The sequence below is a fragment of the Rhinolophus hipposideros genome (assembly GCF_964194185.1).
Source record: "Rhinolophus hipposideros genome assembly, chromosome: 19".
Lineage (NCBI taxonomy): Eukaryota > Metazoa > Chordata > Mammalia > Chiroptera > Rhinolophidae > Rhinolophus > Rhinolophus hipposideros.
Genome location: NC_138065.1, coordinates 50,626,753 through 50,641,955, shown reverse-complemented (window position 1 = coordinate 50,641,955; position 15,203 = coordinate 50,626,753). Strand labels below are relative to the sequence as shown.

The 15,203-nt window shown below is 38.2% G+C and overlaps 1 protein-coding gene across 9 annotated transcripts in view; it reads right to left on the bottom strand.

Moving 5' to 3' along the window:
• The window catches only part of NME7 (NME/NM23 family member 7), a 118,677-nt gene that overhangs the window by 60,390 nt on the left and 43,084 nt on the right, over positions 1–15,203 (bottom strand). For all 9 annotated transcript variants that reach the window (XM_081026154.1, XM_081026151.1, XM_081026157.1 and 6 more), the window contains 2 exons: positions 3,256–3,320; positions 1,184–1,252 (listed from right to left, as the gene is read on the bottom strand). In XM_081026154.1, coding sequence (XP_080882280.1) covers positions 1,184–1,252; positions 3,256–3,320 — 134 coding nt within the window. The remainder of the gene's footprint in view (positions 1–1,183; positions 1,253–3,255; positions 3,321–15,203) is intronic.

The window sequence follows — 15,203 nt, the reverse complement described above, 5'->3', positions numbered from 1 at the left end:
CAAAGTAAAAGGAAGGTTATTTATTACAGAACAATAGTTAAATATTAATCCGAACTCAGTCATTAGACCAAATAGAAAAGGCATGAGTTAAAAGAGGAGAGTGAAGACATCATAAATAATGTGACGCACAGAACCCTACTCATTGGAGTTCCTAACTGTATCCCCCTGAAGTCACTTTGCTATCTCACAAAGGTCATGTGTAATGCATTTTTATGACTAATTATGTTGAGCCTGATTTTCTGTCTCATGGTGTTGACCGTACTGCTTATTCATAAATATCAAGGGCCTAGTTCTCAGCAGGGGTAAAAGAAAGCATGGAAGGCATAATCCAAAAAGAGAGGAGTGATTGTTGTCTGCCTTTCTTTCACTTGTCTCCATCTTTCTCCTTCAGTGCTAATAACAAATACTGTTAGAAATACAGACATAAAGGGGGGCACTAAATGGAAAGAAAAAAACATGTTGTAAAAAGGACTCCTTGTCAGGAAGAATGAACTTCATGCAAAGAGAAAAGCCAAAACTTGACAAAACAACATGGGTGATGAGAAGGTCCGCTAGCACAGAGGTATTTGAGATAATTTGATAAAGAGGGTAAGGAAAATAGTTTTGATTAAATATCCACCATGTATTCTTTTAAGGAACAAGACGTGGCTTACTTGAATATAGTCATTTGCTTTCAAGAACATATTTCATTGCCCTCTGAACAACTAACTCCCTTTAAGTCTTATTATTTCTTTAGTCTCAGTCACATTTGCAGATGATTCTATCTGCATTTGTGTCATTAAAGCAGATATAAGTATTGCTATGGAGTTATACTATACCATTAAAAATTATCTGCTTTTCACTTTCTACAGCATGTGGGACAGTCTTCCATCCTGAGACTATTATAAACTTCAGAGATAATTTCAAAACGTATCAATGAATGTCCCAGCAAGGTTTCTTTTTCTGTTGTTTTTTTTTTTTTTTTTTGCACCCCTGTATATTTTTGTTTCCTAAATGAAACAATGTCATATTTTTAAAACTGATGCAGTGGCTCTCAGGGATAAGAATGCCTCAGTCATTGGGTATGATCAGCTGGCAGAATCATGAACTCTATACGGATACTTTCACAATTAAAGATTATATAAGATTTGAGATACATAAATTGTTTTCAGTGCCAATGCTGTTCATTTACTTTAGTACTTACGTTATATTCGGACACGACCCCTTTATAAACTTCATAAAACTCTTCAACATTAACTCGATCCATGTTGAACTGTATTCAACAACAACAACAAAAAAAAACATAAGCCAACTAATCAAAGAAAATGAGCCACATTCAGCACTCGACATTTATGATCTCTTGGATATATGTTCTTTCAGTGTGAACCTTGCATAAATTAGTCTTTGAAGAAGAGAGTGTTATTAAAGATTAGCTCATCAACAAGAGAAATGTATAACAATTACCAAGTGCATTGTTCTAGGTCCTCACTTGATTGTACAACAGCCCTTCCATGTAAGTAGTATTAATAGCACCAAGTTACAGAGAAGGCTAAGACGCAGAGAGGTTACGTAACCTCCACAAACATTCCATCGCAGTCTAAGCTCACCGATCATGATTTCAACCACTACACTATACCTCTCTCTGAATAAAACCTCATTCTCAATACAAAACAAAGACAAAAACAAAAAAACCTTATATACAATGTAATATTGTTTATTGATGGATTAGTGGCACAAGCAAGAAATGTTACCAAAGAAAAGTTCTCCAAATTTTGTAGAGAGGGCTGAAAACATACCCCTTTTCTCCCAAGCATTCAGAAAAATCCCTAATAAAGGGATTTTTTATTACGGATAAAAATCTGGTTCATAATAAAGCATTTACACAAGTCATCTGGAATTCCTACTACTCTTCAAAAAGAATTGTAAGACTATCCTTACAAGATAAGCCTACAAAGACTCATTCTTGTCCAAGGTGGATTCAAACTTAGTTGGAAATAAAAGTTCATTAAGTTTGAGTATCTCAAAAACTAAGAATTTAATTTAAAAAAAAGAAGTCTTAGAATTTCCAATTTTATCCTTCTTCACTCACACACACACACACACACACACACACACACACACACACACTTTGCTTCTTTATGGTTGCTAGAACTGAAGATCACTGAGAAATTCCCGCCTACTCAGTCATTTAAACTCGGAGGGTCTCTTTTCACAGGCAACATAATTATTACCTGGGAGGGAATTTTCCTTTGAGTTGAGTTTTTTATCCTACGTTCACACAAACTGTATTATTAATACAACAAAGTAATAACAGACAATATAATTTATTTAAGTACTTGGTAACTTGTACTGGAAATTCTACAATTCTTGCCCTGGAAGTTTTTCCACTGGGTAAGGTTATTCCATTTCACCCACAGAATAATAACCCATGGAGGCAAACAGTAATGTCCTCACTGCTTAGGTGAGAAAACTGAAGATAAGAACGCCTGAAATTTGGCCAGGGTCGCATGCCTAGAAAGCAGCTGACCTGTGATTCAGAATCAGATCTAACTCCAAAAATCAAGGACCATGATCACACACTATGCTTCCTCCATAGGTTCAATTAACCTTTGTTTTTATTATTCTTGTTTCAACTGAGCACCTACTATGGCTGATCACTGAGATAGGTTGTGGGTTGATCTTGCTAGAGTTAGATCACTGCTTAAAGCTAAAATTTTCACAGATGGTTCGTTTTTAAGCATGTTTAGCTCTGACCATCCTGTGAACACATCACCAAGCTGCTACTATGAGAAGGTTTGGGCTAACAATTTCTTTATAGTCCTAGGGAAGATTCTTCAAATGTCAATGTCCTCATCAGTCTCCAAGTTTTGCCGGATGGCTCTGCAAACTAGTTGATATTTCTGACCTTTTCTTGGCTTGTGGGCATTCCCACCAATCAGAGACACAAAACAGGCAGAACCCCAATTAGTGCTCTGATCCCTGATTTTAGGTGATCTGCCCATATTAACTTTGCAATTAAAGTTCCAAGAATTGCATATACCTACCTTATCAGCTTAAATTAGGTGTACCATTTGAATATTAGCCCTCTCAGCGAAAGCTTATATGGGTAAAATAATTTCAAAAACATTTTTGGATTATAAGGTAATCAAGTGCAGTAACTATATGGTTTTTATTTCAATGCATTGAGGGCACAGAAAAGAAATTCAATGTAAAACATTCGAAAGCTTACATACAAAATAATTCCTCAGTAGGTTATGTTCATTCCAAACTACGTACCATCTGCATAGCTGAGATTTCAAAACCGGCATCTCGGATAGCCATCAGAATCTTTCCCAGCATTCCTGAAAATACAGAACAAATGGGTAAAAAATCTAAGGCATTTTATAGTTTCTTAGAAATGCAAGTTTTCTACATCAAATTAGTTTGCTTACACTCTATATGAAGATATCACATATTTCTGTAAAGGATACCAAACCCCTCGTACTGAGCATTACGCAGTCATTTGATTTACTTGGAAAGTGCTTCAGGAATACCGGCAAGAATCCTGAAGATAAAATTCTAAGATAGTATTTGGTTTGAAAGCCCCTGAAGTCTAGTGATGGAGAGAACATGAAATTCAAACAATTAAAACTAATATTACCCCAAAACTGTAACTCCAAAGTATAATTAAAACTAATATTACAAAAAATAAAATTCCAAAGTACAATGGAAACATTACAAATAAAATGAAATTCCAAAGAAGGAGAAATATCAAATTACAACCGAAGAGGGTGGATGGAGCTTCAAGAGACAATGAGACATCAGTTGGTCCTGAAAGGCGTAGACAGTTAGGATTCCATAGGGAGGAAGGTGTAAAAGGAGAGGAGGCACAAAATCTGGGGAAGTGTGAGCATGGTAACACAACAATTAGAAAAGAAAAACACGAAACTAAAGAATAAAAGAGATTTAACCCAAATTGATGGAGGCCTTGGAAGGCAACATGAGGAATTTGGTCTTCGGCCCACAGATCAGCGGTTTATATAATGGGATTAGTGGACTCTGCAAGTCTGGGACTGATTTTCTGTAAAAATCTTCTAAGTTTGTTTTATTTCAAGTCAACTAAAATTCTCTCTCTCTCTCTCTCTTTCACACACACACACACACACACACACACACACACACACACACCAATTCTGGGTCCTTTGGATGCTCACCTCGTAACCCCAATTCACCAGGCAGTATCGGTGCCTGAATGTGCATTTTTATTTACTGTTACTGCAGCCAAGCAGTGCTATTCTAACTGCAGCAGGCTGAGGGACCGAAAAACAAAGACGACAGATCTATTTCTCAAATGACACGTTTATACCAAGCGAAGACCAGATGATATCACAGCATGCAGCAGAAACAAAGGTTTCTCAGCAGTCTGACAAGTGTAACAGGCCAATGTCCGACTCTGGGCAGTCTGTACCATGTTCATGCTGAACTTGATGTGTAGTTTTAGCAAACAACTTTTGTCACACAAGTGCTGTTAACTTACATTTATCCGTTTCATAGTTTTGTCTGTCATGAATTTGTAAACCATTTTAGTGAAACAGTTGTATGTGCAAAAGTTTATATTTAGTTTTATAGTGGGACATATTTACGTTGCATTATGATTAAAACAGTTTGTGTCAACACTGGGAACATTTTGCCTCCAAAAGGGAGAACACTTTGCCTCCAAAAGGAAACACTGCCAAAGAAAATGGAGAGTCACCAACAAGGCTGAGCAAGACAATACAGGAGAAAAGTGGTGTTTTATGAAGATTACTAATGGAAGCATGATGGGTGAGCTGGTCTGAGGGAAGGAATAAGGGACAGAAAGAATAACAGAGACTCTTAAAATCATCTAGCATGCTAACTGGACTTGGATGGCGGCAGTAGAGGAAGAAGGAAAGAAGAAACAGAAGACATTTCCAAACAAGCAGCAGGACTAAACTTGACACAGGGTGTGAAGGTGAAGGAGTAAATGTTTTGGGTCCAAGTGACTGGCTGGAAAAGTAGGCACCTTTAAGAAGAAAACAAGTAATGAAGCCAAATTTAGGAAAAAGACACTGAATTATTTTGGACCTAGAAACAGAATTTTAGGGAAGAACACTGATCAGTATTTGAGGAGAGAGCATATCCAATGGCTGAAAAAAGTCATCGAGGAATGAGTGAATGAACTCCCTACACAAAATCAGGAGTTTGGGGTATGGCTGCTGCCCAATATATAGACAGAGAAATATAATGAGGGGTGCAGAAAGGTTAGAGCTGAATTGATGAGAATAGATGACTACTGTTTGACAAAAAAAGGGCAAAAGCAAAAAAGAACTGAGGAATGAGTTTTCAGAAATCATCTAAAGGTTGGGGATTGAAGGATGAAAATGAACACGTAAAAGAAAATGTGCAAGAGAATAAAGAGGAAAATATTATAGTAGTATCACAATATCATGGAGGGGGAAATTCTTAAGAAAACAAGGGACAGTTAAGAATTAAAGGAGATTAAGGACTCTCGGAATTGAGATAACATGAAATTCCAAACCTCTAGCACTGGATTTTTGTTTTGTTTTGTGTTTAACTCTGGTGGTCAAAATCCACCCATCTATCTTGTAGATGATAGATGGCATCTTTTTTTTGCTCCTGGCATGATTTTGTAACATCGCACGTGGGTCATGTAGAAAATAGGAGTTCACTGACGAAGGCAGACCTTACATTCCATTACACCACACCCAACACACCATATTTGTTATTACCATCCCCCGTGTCATCAGCATCGTTTTGAAGGATTGGGACGATCTCAAGGTGGTGATACAGTTTTCCAAGACCCTCATTCCAGTTTTCGTTTGTCACTTTACCTTCACTTGGATCCTTATCTTTGGCAACAACTACTGTTGGCTGCCATTTCCTCACAATGACAGGCTCACTTAATTTTGAAGAAAACACTTGCCATTACCCAAGTCTCAATAACCATAGTTTGTCTGCCAGTCCTTCTTTCGAGGAAACATAGTATTCCCTGAAAAAGGCTGTACAACTCAAATAATTGTCCAAAAAAAAGATGTTGTACTTCAGCATCAGCAAAAGTGCCTTTTCTAAACATGCCTGATCTAAATATGAAAGCAGCTTTAAGCACTGTGAATTAGCCAACACAAAGAGAAATCCACAATCTATGACTAATATAAATCTATGGTCACATTAAACTAGCTCTGTGGAATGTACCATTTGACAGAAAAATGCTATTCACAGATAAACCGATAAAAAAAATGTCATAGTCCAAGTAACATGGCCGTTCTGCCAAGAACAGTCAAACATGAGTCAGGGATATTGCTTTTTTTATATTCAGTTGGTTATGTGTGGAGGCAGGATAGAGAGGCATTCAAGAAACCTGTTTTATGTTGAACAGCTTGAAAAGACAAATTGTCAATAACGCATGTCCTTTACTTTGGTCTGGATAGAAAATGTTCAGGTGACTGAACAAATGACAACAATGTAAATGAAGTATTAAAAATTTAAAGAGTAAAATTGCATGCTATGCAGCGAACAAGTTCAAAGGGTCACACGAAGCCGACTGCTTGCTTTGTTGGGCTGGTGTTTGCATAGCCAGCTTGTTTTCCATGGTTTGTCTATAACTCCATGAATGATGTGAAAATCTCTTAAATGATTTGAAAGTCAAATCACCTCTCCATCTCCGCTCCCCGTGTCTGTCACATCCTTATACCTTTCACTTGGATTGTTCAAAAGCCCCTTTAGAAGTGACCACCCTCTATCCAATCATCAATATCAGACATCTATTGCTCTGTCTTTCTGAGAATGCTTGCTTCTCCTGGGATTAGGAGCACCCCCGCAACCCCCTTTTTAGGAAAACTGACCTCACTAGCCATCTGATTAGAAAGGGAGCTGCCATCGTCCTCCTATGTGACCCTATAACCACGGCCTCAGAGACTGGTCAGGAGGTGGGCAGCCATCCTGAGTGCACTGCTTCCTAGGCCAGAGCAATTCACCTGGGAATGGGCCATAATTGGTGCAAGCCAATCAGAGTCCTTCCCTGGGACGGATGGATGGATTGATTTATTTATTTAGAGAAGAATCAGGGGAAGCGGGGAAGCACTCTTTCCACTGTTTTCATACATTTATGAGGCCTGCACTGCTGACAACCCTTGTCCTACTGCTGGGAAAAGCTTAACTAAGAGCATGAGGCTGACAGTCAAGAGAAGCAAAAAAGAAAGCCAGAGAGAACAGGGCGGTTGACCAAGTCTCTGCTTCATGTCTTCCCTAAGCCCAGCTCAGCCCCTGCCCTCCTTCCAGCAGTGGGGATAAATGAGACAGAATTAGTGTAACTGATAGAAAGCTAACCTGAATGCCCTAAGAGGAGTCCGCATCAAGCCACATGATTTATGCAGAAGGTGATATATGGCAGCCTGAGAAAGAAAGGTTGCAGTAGGAAGGGGGGGAATAAAAAGAAATAGTACATTTTGAAAGCTGTGGTATTCTAATGCATGCAGATTCTGATAAAAGAAGAATGACAGACAGTAACAAATATCCTGGGAAATCCTACGCATCGCCCCACGATTGAAAGTGAGCTTAGAACACCTCCCCGCCCCTTCTGTTCATAACATGAATTCCGTTTCTTGAAGTTATTCTAAGGGTAAATAAGATATTCGCAAGGATTTATACAGGAAAATGCTGACCTCAGAATAAAACGTTTAAATTCCAAATCATAAAACAAGACAAAGTTAGATAAAAAGGATTACATTCATACAACTATTATTCAGCCTTTGAAATTACGTTTTCAAAAATTATTTGCACAGACAAAAATTCAAACTACAGTGTTAGGTTAAAAACTGTGAATATAGACTTATATATACATATATATTACTAAAGCAATTCAATGGAGGCGAGCCTTTCCAACAAACCTAGTGACAAGGCCGTACAAGGAAAAGGAGGAACCACGGTTTCTGACAGGGCAGTCACTTATCAGAGCTGAGTTAGACAGTGGAAGGGAAACACCAATTTCGGGGGAATGGCTAGTCTGCTCTCTCGTGTGCACTGTACGTGCTGGTCATTTTATCTCATGTAACACGCACAACAGCACGAGGAGGGAAGCACTATTAGAATTCCTCTTGTAGACGTTTACCACCTATACTCAAGGGGTAAACAGCACACCCTAGTAGCGAGGAAGTGACACAGCTGCATTTTAAATCCCGCTCTGTTTGCCTCCAGAATCTGAGATTCTACACAACAAATCAGTCAAAATATTTAATTGGCTGTACGTCTCACACAATTAAATAACTCATGTATATTGAAGGAGTTCAGAACATGCTACCCCAAAATGTGGTGCTCTGGTATGCTGATGATTTTGAGTTAAAGGCACTTGAAAAACAGCAAATACAAGAAAAATACTCTGACCTTCCTTCTTTTTCTTAAAAGCAAGAGATAAAATTCCCATATGAAAGATGTCCTCCCTAAACCAGTTGGAAAACATTTTTATCATCACGGGGCGAAGAAGTTGAGACTGAGAGAATTCTAAACAAATAAGCTTTGTTAAAATAATTCTTATCTTCCTTTAGCCTCCCCCCATAGTTTAGTCACTTTTCCACAATTACACAATTGCCTCTTTGTTTAACTTAATTAATATAAAAGCAGGTAGTTTTTCTCCATTTCTTGGGTCTTCATTCCTGATGAAGGCTCCTGTGTCGTGTAAAACTTGTATTAGATAAATTCATATTTTTTCTCCTGTTGATCTGTTTTATATCAATTTAATTCTCAGGGCCGAGGCAAAAGAATTCTAAATGGGTAAAAGTTTGCTTCCTCTTACAGTATGCAAAATAAACATTATTTATATGTGTGCAACTTATCTTTTTTGATCTTCTGGATATACACTATACACTAGAAAATCAGTAACTAGAATGTCTAGCTGGTAAATTTTGAATTGTTCAGAAGATCACCCAATTTATTGATTAATCGGAGTTTAAGGTTTCCGTCTTACCATTTTGATGCTTATCAAATTTGAAGGAAAAAGGAGGAAACAATCATTTTATCATTTATTAGTATTTCTAGACAACTGTTTTACAGAGAGAAAATCATTCCGAGAAAAGGGAACAAAGTAGGTGGACAATATTCCTCAAAATTATGACAAAATTGGTTTTCATAATTAATCATCTAGTAGTTTCAGTTTTGCCATGTCTCTACATTAAAAAATATTTTCTATGGAAATAACTATTCTAATGTTAAGATCTCTCCTGGAGTCTGAATATTTCCCCTGATATCACAGTATCTGTCCAGTAACCTGTACACCCGCTGAGAGCAACAGGTACTGTGTCTATACTGAAAGCATCTGCTGAAAGCAATTCGAGAAACCAACCCTTACACCGTGGAATAACTCAAAAAACACTTTTACCATGCATGTTAAACTTACTCCTTGCAATAGTCAGGTATAAATAGATGACAACAAAACCCTACTCACAGAAATGAAAGCCCGTGAAATGAACACTCTGGTGAGCAAAACAACTTATAAAATGAAACTTGAAAGAAACAGCCAGGCTGTTACACAAGAAATTCACCATAACTTGGTGGATACACTCCGTAATACAGACACTAAATAGGGGTGGTGAGAAATGAAACGGAAGGATGGGAAACATGTCAACAAAGAAATCTTGCATTTTTTTGAGGGTAAGAAACTCTAAAAGTTTTAATCCTGAGATAGCCAAGTGCGTGTGAACTAACAAAATTGATACATAAAAAGATGCTTAATAATAATAACCAATTTCAATGAATAATCAAATTGGAGAAATTTGATTTCCTTTAAAATTTAAATCTAGCAAAATGAAATTAAGAGGTATTTCGACTGAAAAATAAGGCTAGGATGTCTTTAAAATTTAATTAATCTCAAGCCAAATCAAAGCTAGAGATTATAAGAGTTTAGATTCATTTTCAACACCAAAATACAAAAGAAATCACCAGCACTACTAAATTCAACAGAAGGAATTCAATACTAATCCTAGCAAACATTCATAACAAATAACCTTAGGCATAAAACCCAGGCAGAAAAGCTTTCTGTTTCCTAGACAGCAATGTTACCAGGCGATACCACTTCACTGATAATTGCTCATTCAGTAATTCCTAATCAGATGAAAAGGTAAACCCACCAATCAGTTTGGCTGCAAATGTCTATGGTTTTCTTCATTCTAATAAACAAAAATACTGTAGAATCGCATTAAATCAATTGCAGGCGAGAGTCTGGATTCAGCAGAAGTGTTAAACTGAGAACTGGTAAAGCACTTAGGTCTTAGAGAATCTCAAATTCATCCATTAGCTGATCATAAAATCTGTTCTAGCAGCAAGCAGACTTGTAAAAGATAGACCTCATTCATCCAATAGCATTTCTGATTTTCCACTCATACCACACACCCAGATCTAAAATACACCTTTTTTTTCCTTACCAATATCCTAACAACCATAAATTCCGTAAATTCCTTACAAGGCAATTAAGAGTAACCAATATAGCTTTACACATGTCCCCACAACATGGTAACTCAGTACATTACAATTCATCGTAACATAATTGAATGAGTAGAAAATTGTAAAGGCAGCCCCCACCCCACCGCCTCCCCAGCACAGGACAACAGAGAAGACCCGCAGGATCTCGGATCTCCAGGAAAATGGAGCAAGAAGCTCCTCTTTTACTGGGAGACAGGGATAGACTCCACACAGCAAAAGAAGTGGACAACAGCTAGTATGGTTGAAATAAGAGCACAATTTTAAAACAAAGTCCCCGAAAAACAAAAACAAAGTAGGGTACTGGGCAGACAACCAGAAACTGGAAATTTTGTAATATTAGGCAAATAGGTCATCAGAAGTCCAAAGTCAATGCCAGGCTACTACAGAAGACAAGTCAGTCACACAATCAAAAGCAAGGTGACGTTTTTACACCCCAGGATCCTGCCAGCTTCTGGGTAGTGGGAGATCCTTCCTCATCTTAAAAGAGGCCAGGCCCTCTTGTGGAGGGTGGAGGAAGGACAGGTCCCATTAGAAGCCGACCGTGTTTCTAGAATTTCATGAATATAATAAGTGCTACGCATGTCGTAACTCATCAATGGACATCTGTTAGAGTCATACACAAACAACGAAAAAGGCTGAAAAAGTAATTCAAACCCATGGAACCATTAACTCCAACAGGAACAAAATAAAGAAATCTTATCCTTTCTTAAAATTATTTCTGTTGTCTCCTTTTTTAAAGACATAAAGAAAAAGGTTCTCAAAGCTAGTGTTTTGTACGATTTTTTTTTAATAGGCACATTGATTTTTGTTTATTCCAGCTATCCAAAGTCCCAGGTAAGGAGATCCACATATTGAGGGATCTTATTTCAAGAACACTGTTTCTTCTATTGATTGTAAGCGGCTCCATGTGATTTCCTGGCAAGACCTACGCTGCCATCCACAGACAGGCTTAAACACCGCTGTGATGCCACAACGTGGGCCACAGACTCCGTCACTCTTGCCCCTTGTCTCTTAGGAACACATACTTGATACACTGTCTAGGAGCCTCTGTTTATGTTCTATTTCCCAGCATAGTCTTTAGTGGGGGCAGCTTTGCTGTCTAGTGGCTCCCCAAATGAAGTCCCTATATAAGGTCCCTATATAAGTGTAGCATGGTCTGGGAACTTGCTAGAAGTCCAGAAGGACTGAATCAGATGGTCTGGAGGTAGGGCCAGGAATCCGTGTGTTTACAAGCCCTCCAGGGGATCAGGAGGCACACAGACGCTGGAGAAGTGTGACGGTGAGCCAGCCCTGTGAGGACAACAGAGCACCCCAATAACCACCCTCCCGGCCGTGAAAAAGCTTACTGTGACCTGAAAAGCCTGCGATTCTAATTTCCAGTCATACGCATTGTCTTCTTTAATGCCACTGTTCCAAACCTACATAATCTTCACGAGGAAGTCACAAAGGGTTCAGTTCTGACCTTTTTTTTTTGTCTTAAGGTCCTCTACCTTCTATCACTTAATTTTAAGACCATTCTTCCTCAGAAAACGCCCAAAATGGAAATAAAAGGGTGTCTGGTGAGAGGAAGTTTACCTCCCACCACAGAAACTCAGTCCTTCTTCTTAGACGCCATCATGGTTACTCATTTTTATGTATTTTTTTTTCTAGTTATTTTCAAAACATATGCAAATACGGACATGGCCTTTTTGGTTTTCATGACATGACAGCATAGTATATCATCTATTCTATACCTTGTCTGATTTCTATACATTTACTGTAAAATATATAACAGACATGCTCAGTTTAATAAATAATTTTAAAGTGAGCATCTGTGGTAACTGTCTCCCAGGTCAAAAACATAAACAACAGAAGAGTGTCAGCATCCAGAAGCCCTCTGGAAGTGTCTCCTCACCAGTCTTGCCCCTCTCAGTGACTTCCTGACTTTGAAATAACCTTTTCCATGCACTTCCTTCTTCTTTACTACCTACATAAGCATTCTTGAAAAACATAGCTCACTTTGCCTATATTTGAACTTGATGATGAGTTGAGTCACATGGTATATGCCTTTATGTCTTCTTTTGCTCAACTTCACAATTGGAAAATTCATCCATGTTATTGTGTTTGGCTCCGTTTGACAGAGAAGGAAGAACATGGCACATGGCAAATCGTTACAATCTCTGAGTGATAGGGGTAAGTGATTTTGACACTAAACATGTTTCTGGATTTCGAAATTTTCTGTAATGTGTATTACTTCTATTAATACAAGAAAAATCCCAATAAAAGCTGCTAGACAAATTCCTGGCTGAAACTTAGTCTTACCTACCTCTGTATCTCTTTGGTGTCTGTTATTAAAAAGGAGCATTCTGATAGTTTCAATACCTAAAAAAACACAGTTTCTAAAGAAAACATTCAACTTTATTTCATTATATATCAAAGTAAGATGTTTTTCTTAGGATGATGACTTTTCCTAAAGATTTCAAATTGATTATATACACACACACACACACATATATATATATTATATATATATATATTGATTACATATATAATCAATATATATATAATATATATATATTATATATATATTTCCTAATTTATCTTCACGCCATACTTGTGAAGCATTTGAGGCAAGAGTTGTAAATCACATTAACTAAAAGTGATCAGATTAAATGAAAACTATTTAATACAAAGCCAAACATTGTACAACTCATATTGGAAATTTTATCTGCTGACTCAGTCTAAGGCTTAAGTAAGATTTGGCATAAAGTTTGCCTGCCCTCAAACCCAGGATACTCTAAAGAATAAGAAAAAACAGGGTAGAAACGCTACGGCAGAAATGTGTACCCAAAATTTCAGGACTGGTTTTAAGCACAGCAGCGACATCAAAGCTCCCTCCAACATGCTCAAACTGAGACCTTTAGAGTACCCTAAAGAGACACTGCAGACCATCCCTTTGATAACGCATCTATTCTGTAATAACCACCATGAAAATAGCTCTGGGAAAAGAAACTGGGAGGAGTGACCCACTCCCACTTTGCACCCACACAGACCGTAGTGTGACAACACGGAAATGGCGGCGGATGTAAGCTGGTGACAGGTGACAAATGAACTACCCCCAAAACAAGCCAAGAACTTTGAACCACAGGCCTTCTAGAGTACGAAAGATGCATGAATATGTAGAAAAGCAGAGCACCATTGATTAACCCACTCAAAAAGCAATTGCAGCCATCATGTCCCTTCAGTTTACATTGTCTTGTCCCATATTTTAACATGTCATTTGGAAACCCAAGCTTTTCAGAGAACTCTCGGTAAGGTACCATCTTTACTTTAGACGGGTGCCCTATTTCTCCCGCATAAGCATTGATGATAATTATATTGTCAGAATTCCAGCACTTCCCATCTGCCATGCAACGTGAATCATCTTTTCAAGTCTCACAACATGAGATCATGCCACCTTAGCTTTTCATGTTTAAAACATTTCCTGGTAAAGGAACATCAGGGTCCCTGAACCCCTGGGCCCCAGCTCCCCGGGACTCAGTCCAGGGTTGGAGGAGGAGCAGGGGCACAGCCGAGGCAGAAGAGACTCCTGTCTCCATCCTGTCACTGTGCAGTTAGTTACACAGGCCCTTTTGCGGGGGAGGGGCTCGTGGGATACACAGACACCAGGAGCAGGGGTTCCTTCATGGCCAGGCATGGGAACACATCTTTGCTACAAACTCTTTGCGATGTTTTCCACGGGCCTCGATTGTGCCGCTAGCTATGGTCAGCGTTAGTTCCCATTCATTCTAAAACTACATGGGACACATGCGTGAAAAGTAGGCAAGGGGCGTGGTACATGGCCATTCAAGTTCTACATAAAAGCCTGCATTGATCGTGTTCTTCCCAGAAATCTCTGTGCACACCTGGAGCCTAACAGGTCAACAGACCGACATCTCAAAGGCATATGTGTTGAGTCGCTTCACTAAAACTATTCCCTGGATAGTGAGTGCTGAATCCTAAAGCCTAAAAAGGTAAAAAAAAAAAAAAAAAAAAAAAAAAAGTGGGGATAAAAAGTGAAAAGGATGGGAAAGGGAAGTTTCCAACTTATTTTCAAATGAAACAATCCTCTTTCCAAGAAACATGAGCCCCCAAGTACTGTACACACAGACTGTCCCACAGGCCTTACTACAGGTTTTAGTAACTTACAAGTACACATGCTACAGACACATAAGAAAATATGACTTGAAGATTTCATTATATAAGTTTCTGTTTTAAACGCTTATCGAAACATAAACTTAAAAGTAAATATTTTTCAAATTACAAAAAGCTGAATGAGTATGAAAGAAATTTAAACAATTAAGCCTGGATGTGATATTTGTTAAGTTTGTAGCATTTATACTTCTGAAGTTATGAAAGATGAAATCTGACTCTTGAGACACCTATCTTAGAAATCACACAAGTGACTCCAAGTGAATCACAAGTGAATCACAAGTGAATCGCCAAGTGAGCTCAGGTAAATCCACAGAATTGTGAGAACCAATAAAACATTTTTAAGCAACTAAATTTTTTTGTTTTGTTTCTTTTGGCGGGGGGGGCGGGGGGTTGTTATAAAGCAATGGATCACTGAAACACAGCCAATTCAGGGTTTTTAAAAAGAAGTGGACCATGTGATGTAATATCTACAACTACTATTAACAATAGTATCATTCTCTTGAACACTTAAAATGCAAACTGTCCTAAGCACATCACATGTACTAACTTATTTATGAAGC